The following is a 10,469-nucleotide window of genomic DNA, read 5'->3' on the forward strand; positions in this document are numbered from 1 at the left end:
AATTTCACCTATTGCAGATCAAACTCTGTGTTTTATTTTTCATCCAATTTCAGCCATGTCAGTGTTTTTCTGCCTGTTACTCTGAGAAGCCAAGCAAACAAACCACTAATCAACCGCTCACCACGGGTAGCATTAAAGTTAACAGCAGTCTTACCTCAGGACGTCAAACTGACATCCATCAGCTAGAGCTAATTCAGTCAACATCATCACTTCATTTTAACTAAACTCTCAGTTATTTTTAAAACGTAACATTTATTCCAGAGCAAATGTATATAATTCATCGATTACATTCATAACTGAACTAAAACATACACAATTTACCTTAGTTTATCCACTCAGTCGCGCTCTCTGAGGTAAACTAGGCCGCGTTACAAACCGCACACTTCTGATTAAATAGTGTGTGAGAATAGCGACATCTGCATTAGTAGGGCACTTATAAGTACACACTGTTTAGGAGGATAGGGTGCGATTTGGAACACAACCTCATTTCTTCCCGCCTTCTCTCCTCCTCTTGTTAAGCAAAGCTAAAACTTTCTCTCACCACTTTTAACTAAAGAAACACCAACATTAATAAATAAAAATACAAAATAAAACCCACAAAATTTTATTATTATTAAGTTTATTAAGTTATTTCTCAATCTTTGAATCCTAAGTAATGAATTTGGTTATTACTACTGTAATGTAGGCAGTAAGGAAAAAACACAAATAAACTTGTGAATCAAAAGCTAAACACTATTAATATTTTAATAATTATACAAAAGTACGTACAGAACAGTAGCTTTTGTATCAGCATCATTTTCCGTCTTCTAAAAAAGGAAAATAAATAGTATTAATTAATTAAAAGTAAAAATTACTATCTAAATAGTTTTGTGATATCAAATAAAAAAAATTTAGATCTTATTTCAAAATTATAAGCTCTCCAAACAAGAAGGGCCTGGGTTTGATTCCCTACCTGAGTGGCCAGGGTAAATCCTGTGTCATTGTGGGTTTCCTCCGGGTGCTCCAGTTTCCACAAGTCCAAAGACATACAGTCAGGTTCACTGGGGCTACTAGAAATTACCCTAAGTGTGTGTGTGTGTGTGTGTGTGCGTGTCTGCACTGTGATGGACCAGGGGGACCACTGGCAGAAAACCAGACAAAATCGAATCCAGCATCACAGAAGAAACCATGATAAATAGAAACACTCCCACCTGAAGTGAAATAATGCTCAAGTGAAATCAGGTAACCAGTTAAAAGGAACCGACAGGTCAGAAATCTGCGCCTCCATGCGGCCTCTGCTTGTCATAAATGGCAAGGCAGGAAGTCATGATTCTGTAACTCTGCACCTTGCTTTTTATTCAGCATTGTGTATTAATACATTGAAAGCATTTGGCAGTTAAGGGCCTTGTTCAAGGGCCCAACAGTGGCAACCTTCTGCTCACTAGACCAGTCCCTTAACCACAGAGCTATCTCAATATATTGTAAGATATATGGATGAATGGGGAAGCTGACTGACACGTTGAAAGCCTCAGTGTGATGACTGGTATAATTTTGCCGTCTTGTTCCTGTTTACAGACCTGACACACCGCAGGGACCAGATTTTTTTCTAAACATTTATTTTGTTATCAGATTGTGTGTGTGTGTGTGTGTGTGTGTGTATGTGTGGTGTTTATAAACAGCTCCACTCTTTGGCACATGCACACACCTCTAAAATAAGAGTAAGTAATATGACGCTGGTAGCTGTACTACCGTCTTTAATAAGACACTATTAAAATTGTTTGTTTGTGTGTGTGTGTGTGTGTGTGTGTGTGTGTATGTAGGAACCTGATTTACAAGATATCTCTCTCTCTTACACACACACACACTCTCTCCCTCTCTCTCACACATACACACAAGGAATCTCACCTGATTGCACAAGATAACACTGGGTGGGGCACGCCCACACACACACCTACACACAGCAGGCCATGTTAAAGGTGTGTGTTTGTGTGTATCGACAGGTACAGTAGGAACTGTCCATGCATTCAGTAAGTAATCTGCTCATTTGCTAACTTTGGCATGTGTGTGTGTGTGTGTGTGGGTTGATATGCATTCCTGTTCTGCGCTCACAGTATTTAATACGTCTGTAGAGTCAGTAGCAGAAACAACCAGGCTGTGTTTCACTAAAGCTGCCGAGTGAGTGAGGAAGTAAACTGGAGGGTATAAGAGCGTAGTGGAGCTACAGGACCATCCAGAACCCTGAGGAACCATCCAGAACCCTGAGGAACCATCCAGAACCCCGAAGAACCATACAGAACCCTACAGAACGATGTACTCTTCTGTGGTTCCCTTTAAAAACCAGCGTTACGACGTGCTGAAGAAAGAATGTCGGGAGAACAAAAAGCTCTTTGAGGATTCAGAGTTTCCCTGTACCAACACGTCCCTCTGGTACAGAAACCCTCTGCCTGGGAGAGTGGAGTGGAAACGACCCGGGGTAAGAACCACACATCAGACCTGATCGCTATCTCTTATTTCCACTCACTTGGTTCTGGTTACTGATCCGGTGCTTAATTGTATGAGAACTGGTTAGCCTGATCAGCCAGCAAAATCAGTCCAGTTCCAGCACTGGTGGGTAGTAGTGTTGCACCAGTGTTTTTCTCTTTGCATCCAGTCTGGTTCCAATGAAAATTTGCCACAGATGTTGTGTTGACCACTGAAATGGCCGCTGACTGAGCTCTTGAGCGGCTGCCCCGGTCATTTACAGCTTGGGACACATGAAGGTTTAGTCAGACCTCAATACTATGGACCTGTTATTGCTAAACATGAATGCAAATGTGAGGTTTTCTACAATGTTGTGGCCTCAAACAGAGGAGCACAGGTCAGACTGCATAAACATCCTTTATGTATATTTACAGTTGCAGTGTTAGCTTACCTTGCTATCAGCATCTCAGACAGGTGCAGCAAGCTCTCAAAGTCCATTCCCTGCATTTATAACTACAGAAATAAAATATTCGGCCTGTAAGTTGGGTACAGCTAATGTTACAGCATGGCTTAATTGTTTGTACCATTTCCAGCTGAAATCTCCCAGTTCTTGTCTGACCACGCCAGTTCTTCTGTAAATCAAAGAGGTGCAGTGGGTCCAGACAGGATGCCCTTCAAAGTTCAGGTCTCATTGACTCTAAACCATTCGATTTTCTAGATTTTTCTGTGGATTCTGGTGAGTAAGAGGTTTGTATTTAAGACTTGACACAGGGGCTGCTAAGACATCTAAAAGATCTACTTACAGTCAACCATAAATTCTGAAATATAATCAAAACCCTCCGACATTTAATGAGGCCCTTTGTCAAATTAAATGGCTATTTTTTCTCTGTATTTTCAGCTATTTTTACTTCAACAATGTGCAGACACCTAAGTTGATACCAAATCAATATAACATTGTTTTGTTTGCTGCTATAAGTACCAGCACGAATAAGGACAGTAAAACATTTTGTTTAATTTAATATTTGGATTAATTCTACATATTTATTAATAATTTCCATTAGAAATTCAGTTTACTGTCAGGTTTACTGTCATTTCACACTTTTTTTTTACTGATACTAAGCAATTGAGGGTCTCAATCAAGGACCCAACAGTTGCAAATTGGGGGATGTAGGGCTTAAAACAGTGACCTTTTGATTTCTAGTCCAGTATCTTCACCACTGAGCTACCGCTGACCATGGCCAGTTGCCTCTGTTGGGTGCCCGGCCAGGCCGGTGGCACTGTCAAGACTTGACTCGAGACTCAAAGCTGGTGGGGTAGCTGAGTATGCTGCTGTGCCGTTCCAGTGGCCCTATGTTTTAATTTTAAAGATATTTTAATTTTTATAAAGTTTAGGTTTAAATCCAGTGTAAAGTCGTCTTTCTTTTGGAGAGAGACCGAGAGCTGAGAACGTATCTGAGAAAGGTTTGAAACATTTCCGGCATTTTTCATTCCTAAATCAGCTGAACGTTACCGCAGTGTTTGTGTGTGAGTTCAGTTCAAGGACAGGACGTGAGGAACGACCGCAATCAGCCGTCCAAACAGTTCTGGGCTGCACAGAACTAGATTTATTTTAACGTTAGATAACAGGTGATGATAAGATGTGACAAGTGCAGAAATCATAATCAGGCCTGATGGGAAATAATAAACGTATCCAGCTGATTAAAACCCCTCGAGAACCTCGATCCTCTTAAAAAGAAAATAAAACCCTGAGATTCTGGACGATTGCTCGGCTGGTTTATCTTAAACCGTGTTGGGAACATTTGGAGAATTCCCACCCGAATATACGCCACACCTTCTTCATCCAGCCTGAATGTGCAGCTGAATCTGTTTTTTTACAAATGAGTGTAGTGTTAACAACTTCAGACACTTTGAAGACACTCAGACACACAGTTTGAGCTCTGACTTTAGGATTGAGGCAGCATGGCCTTTATTATCTTAACATCTAGTCATATGGAATTTCTCCTTTGAATAATGTTTGTCTGTGGGAATTTGTGCCCATTCAACCAAAAGAGCATTAGTATGGTGGTCAGGAAAGACTCAGTTGGTGTCCATTGAGTGGGGCTGAGGTCAGGGCTCTGTGCAGGACACCGAGCTTTACTTCATGACTTTCAGAAGTGGCATCCCAATACTTTTGTCCATGTAGTGTACATGATCATGGTCCTGATGATTATGTTGTGATGAGTTGTATATAAAATAAATTCAGATGTTGACTCTCTCCCCACGCAGGAGATCAGCGAGCACCCTCAGCTCTTCGTGGAGGGCATCAGTTCCCACGACCTGAACCAGGGTGACGTGGGGAACTGCTGGTTTGTTGCTGCGTGTTCCTGTTTGGCTCTGAAACCAGAATTGTGGCAGAAGGTCGGTATGACCAGCACATGATCTTCTTTCACACAGAATGAGATGCTTAACCTAGTCTGTCATTAACACAATTAATTTCCAGGTGATTCCTGATTGGAAGGAGCAGGAATGGAATCCCAAAGATCCGGAACACTACGCAGGAATCTTCCACTTCCGGTTTTGGATCTTTGGGCAGTGGACGGACGTGGTGGTGGACGATCGTTTGCCCACCATCAATGGCAAACTCATCTACTGCCATTCAAAATCCAATAATGAGTTCTGGAGTGCGCTGCTGGAGAAAGCTTATGCCAAGTGAGTTCAACGTTTATCTAAATATGGAACTGATAGTCGTATGGTGGTCATGTGACCTGTACCGGAACATGAAAATGATCAGTAATCATGTAACATCCTGGTTGGGGTTCCACTGGGTCCAGGTCCACCAGCAAACACTATTAGGAGAATGCCTACATCTTAACAAACACAATAACGATTTTAGCCCAGACCTGGATTTTGTTTCCAGGCCATTTCTCAGATTTGGTTCTGGTTCTGACGCAGCTTCTCAGCTGGTTCCTCTGGTTTGTGTTCTAGGCTGTCGGGCTGTTACGAATCTCTAAGCGGAGGGAACACTGGTGACGCGGTGATGGATTTCAGCGGCGCCGTAAACGAACCCGTTAACCTGGAAACAGGGAACTACCGGAGCGACCCCAAAGCTCGGGAGAAACTCTTCTCAGACCTGCTGGCGGTGTACGAACGTGGAGGAATCATCAGCTGCTCTATAGTGGTGATTAAAAACTTTCTGTAAACAACATAAAGCTTTACACATTTATTGGAAGAGCAGTCCAGACTGCAGGCAGGCCAGTCTAGCACCTGCACTCCTCTCTTACAGATCCACTCTGTGCTTAGACACGCAGAACATGGCTTGACAAGCCAACGGAAGCATGTGCTGCTCCAAAATGTCCAGTTATAGTGGATCATGTTGCAACTCAGGGATCAAAAGTCGCTCTGACATAATGTCGTGGACTGTAGATGGTGAAATCTGATCTGAAATTCTTCCTCCAGGCCTCTGCTCATGAGCGGGAGCACCGCTTGGTGAACGGTTTGGTCAAAGGTCACGCATATTCCGTCACGGCTGTGAAGAATGTGCGTTTGGGACACGGCCTGCTGGCGTACTTCAAGAACGACACCATACCCCTGATCCGCATGAGGAATCCCTGGGGCAAACACGAGTGGAACGGAGCCTGGAGCGACAGGTGAGGTTATGGACAGACGATAAGAGGAACCAAATAAAGAGTTCCCGAACCCTGTGTGGAAGATCTGAGGTGTGTTTTTTTTCTCTCTGTAGCTCAGAAGAGTGGCAGAAGATTGGAAACATGGAGAGGAAGAACCTGGGCATCACAGTGCAGGATGATGGAGAGTTCTGGTAATTCTGAATCCTTTAATCTGCTCGTTAGATCCCAAACACCACCTGCATAATAAATACTGAATGTTTACACTAAACACCACAAACACAGTGTCTCTAGGTCAAAAGTATGTGGACACCAGACCATGATCAGGTTGGGCATCCCATTCCAAAGCTATTACACCAGCTTTTCTGAAACCCCTTTGATTAAACTCGTCTGAGGAGCACTGAAATCTTCTAACCACTCATTTCCACCTGCAGTCACCAGAGAAATTCTCTTACCATAGCAAGATATGGTATCATCTTTTTTTCACATCTTTTGTTTGTGTTTGGACTCCATATCTTCAGGATGTCCTTCGACGACTGGTGTCAGAACTTCACCGATGCAGACGTGTGTCGGCTGATGAACACGTCTCTGCTGAGCGTGCAGAAGACGTGGCACGAGACGGCGCACTTCGGCAGCTGGACCAAACACTCTGATCCTCTGAAGAACCGGTGCGGTGGCTGCATGAACCACAGACAGACCTTCCTCCAGAACCCACAGGTACCACCACCTTTTATTCACACGTCCTTCTGGAACCTCTAACATTCCTCTGGGACACGTGCATGGTGTGACGGAGTGTCTCTGTGTCCTCAGTACGTCTTGGACGTATCCGAAGAGGAGGAGGAGCTGCTGATATCTCTGGAGCAAAGGGATATGAAGATCCACCGACCTCAGGGTGCTGGTGAAAACCTCACCATCGGATTCGCCATCTTGAAGGTACTCAAGCCAGAGATGGAACAGGAATGATGGTGGAGCACTGAGGATGTTCATACACTCGCTGTATCACTTCTTAAGGCGCTTCCACACCACCGTGCTGTTGAATATTTTCCGCACAAGCTTTTGGACCGTTTTACTTGAGCGTGTGGTTAAATTGATTGGTGTTTTCTGACGTTGTTGTACGCAGGTGGAGCTGAACAGGAAGTACCGTATGCACGACATCATCACCCAACAACTGGTCGCCACGTCGACGTATATAAACGCTCGCTCCGTCTTCATGAGGAAGATTTTGTCCGAGGGGCGATACGTCATCATCCCATCCACCTTTAGACCCGACGTACCGGGAGAGTTCATGCTCCGAATTTTTACTGACGAGGACCCCGACTGCAGGTACCACAGTCTGTCAAATGCTATCGGCCAACTGGGCACCTACACAGACACACGACTGGCTGTGTATCTAACAGATCCCTCACATGCACCATCAGATCAACATCTAATAGATAATCCCATAACCATTCAGAGGCGTGATTAGTGATGTGTAATGGATTTATTTTGATCTCTGTGTGATTTAGGGAGCTGGTCCTGGATCAGCCCCGGATTCACTGCTGGAGCTCGTTTTTGGGATACCCTCAGCTGGTCTCTCAGATCTACGTTCATGGAGCAGAAGGGCTGCAGAATCAAGACAGAAGTGGAGGTGAGTCTGTCCGAGAGACTGTGGGGGGCGCTGGAGCCACTCCTCTCCACACCTCTGCTTCATTACAGTGGACAGAGTCCGGGAGCCTGGTTACACCCCACCCAAAGTCCAAAAAGTGTTCCCATTCATTTAGATGGGCAAATATTTTAAGGAGCGCTCCCAGGTCCAAACCTAACCAACCGAATCAAACCAAATCATCTTCATTTAATCTTGGATATCATTTCATTGAATAAAGTCTGCTGTGTGTGTGTGTGTGTAGGCGCGGATCCCTACGTCATAATTTCCTGCGAGGGTAATTCAGTCCAGTCCAGAGTTCAGAAGGACACGCTGGAGCCGCTGTTCGATGTCAGAGCCGTTTTTTACAGGAAGAAACCCCGCAAACCAATCACCATCCAGGTAACACCAATCACTGACCAATCACTGACCAATCACCATCCAGGTAACACCAATCACTGACCAATCACTGACCAATCACCATCCAGGTAACACCAATCACTAATCAATCACTGACCAAGCACAAACACTCACGACCACTCACTGACCAATCACAGACCAATCACTGACCACTTACTGACCAATCACTAATTAATCACAGACTAATTACCGACCATTGACTGACCACTCACTGTAAAATCACTGACCACTCACTGACCAGTTTCATTTATCATTATAATTTTCTGATTCTGATCTGATTCTCCTCCACTCGTTTCTGAACGTGCAGGTGTGGAACAGTAATGCAGTGAAGGACCAGTTCATGGGTCTCGTGGAACTTCCAGCTTCTCTGAAGGACTCAGCAGATCCACAGAAGCTGAAGCTCAGTAGAGGAACTGGACAAACGGCCGGGGAGATGTTAGGAACCGTCAGCCTCAGGGTGGTGACCTCCAGAGAACTGACCGCCATCTAACCATACAGTCTGGAACACTACTGTGGGGACACGCTGCAGGAACACACTACTGCAGGAACACACTGATACAGGAACATACCACCGCAGGAACACACCACTGCAGGAACACACCGCTGCAGGAACACACTGCTGCAGGAACACACCACTGCAGGAACACACCACTGCAGGAACACACCACTGCAGGAACACACTGATACAGGAACACACTGCTGCAGGAACACACCACTGCAGGAACACACCGCTGCAGGAACACACCGCTGCAGGAACACACTACTGCAGGAACACACTGCTGCAGGAACACACCACTGCAGGAACACACTGCTGCAGGAACACACTGATACAGGAACACACTGATACAGGAACACACTGCTGCAGGAACACACTACTGCAGGAATACACTGATACAGGAACACACTACTGCAGGAACACACCACTGCAGGAACACACCACTGCAGGAACACACCACTGCAGGAACACACTACTGCAGGAACACACCGCTGCAGGAACACACACACCGCTGCAGGAAAACACCGCTGCAGGAACACACTGATACAGGAACACACTAATACAGGAACACACCGCTGCAGGAACACACCACTGCAGGAACACACTGCTGCAGGAACACACTACTGCAGGAACACACTGATACAGGAACACACTGCTGCAGGAACACACCGCTGCAGGAACACACCGCTGCAGGAACATGCTGCTGCAGGAACACACCACTGCAGGAACACACTACTGCAGGAACACACCACTGCAGGAACACACTGATACAGGAACACACTACTGCAGGAACACACTACTGCAGGAACACACCACTGCAGGAACACACCACTGCAGGAACACACTACTGCAGGAACACACCGCTGCAGGAACACACCACTGCAGGAACACACCACTGCAGGAACACACTACTGCAGGAACACACCACTGCAGGAACACACCGCTGCAGGAACACACCGCTGCAGGAACACACTGCTGCAGGAACACACTACTGCAGGAACACACTGATACAGGAACACACTGCTGCAGGAACACACCACTGCAGGAACACACCGCTGCAGGAACACACTACTGCAGGAACACACCACTGCAGGAACACACTGATACAGGAACACACCGCTGCAGGAACATGCTGCTGCAGGAACACACCACTGCAGGAACACACTACTGCAGGAACTCACTGCTGCAGGAACACACTGATACAGGAACACACTGCTGCAGGAACACACCACTGCAGGAACACACCGCTGCAGGAACACACCACTGCAGGAACACACCACTGCAGGAACACACTGATACAGGAACACACCACTGCAGGAACACACTGATACAGGAACACACTACTGCAGGAACACACCACTGCAAGAACACACTGATACAGGAACACACCACTGCAGGAACATGCTGCTGCAGGAACACACCACTGCAGGAACACACCACTGCAGGAACACACCGCTGCAGGAACACACCGCTGCAGGAACACACTACTGCAGGAACACACCACTGCAGGAACACACCACTGCAGGAACACACCGCTGCAGGAACACACCGCTGCAGGAACACACTACTGCAGGAACACACCACTGCAGGAACACACTGATACAGGAACACACCGCTGCAGGAACATGCTGCTGCAGGAACACACCACTGCAGGAACACACTACTGCAGGAACTCACTGCTGCAGGAACACACCACTGCAGGAACACACCACTGCAGGAACACACCGCTGCAGGAACACACCACTGCAGGAACACACCACTGCAGGAACACACTGATACAGGAACACACCACTGCAGGAACACACTGATACAGGAACACACCACTGCAGGAACATGCTGCTGCAAGAACACACCACTGCACTCCGAATAGCTCAGTGTGTTCACCATCGAC

The 10,469-nt window shown here is 46.1% G+C and overlaps 1 protein-coding gene across 2 annotated transcripts; it reads left to right on the forward strand.

The window, feature by feature from the left end:
• The first annotated feature begins 2,287 nt into the window (after nucleotides 1-2,287).
• LOC134303328 (calpain-5-like) lies at nucleotides 2,288-8,711 on the forward strand. 2 transcript variants are annotated; one of them, XM_062988697.1, is made up of 12 exons: nucleotides 2,288-2,452; nucleotides 4,705-4,836; nucleotides 4,919-5,127; nucleotides 5,404-5,596; nucleotides 5,875-6,065; nucleotides 6,158-6,235; nucleotides 6,563-6,758; nucleotides 6,852-6,974; nucleotides 7,162-7,364; nucleotides 7,547-7,662; nucleotides 7,928-8,064; nucleotides 8,390-8,711. In XM_062988697.1, the coding sequence occupies exons 1-12, from the start codon at nucleotides 2,288-2,290 to the stop codon at nucleotides 8,570-8,572; spliced, it is 1,926 nt and encodes a 641-aa protein (XP_062844767.1). In that variant the 3' UTR covers nucleotides 8,573-8,711. The 2 variants fall into 2 exon arrangements, with proteins under 2 accessions (XP_062844767.1, XP_062844768.1); XM_062988698.1 differs by lacking the exon at nucleotides 4,705-4,836.
• Nucleotides 8,712-10,469: the final 1,758 nt, after the last annotated feature.

The sequence above is a fragment of the Trichomycterus rosablanca genome, chromosome 26 (genome assembly GCF_030014385.1).
Source record: "Trichomycterus rosablanca isolate fTriRos1 chromosome 26, fTriRos1.hap1, whole genome shotgun sequence".
Classification (NCBI taxonomy): Eukaryota; Metazoa; Chordata; class Actinopteri; order Siluriformes; family Trichomycteridae; genus Trichomycterus; species Trichomycterus rosablanca.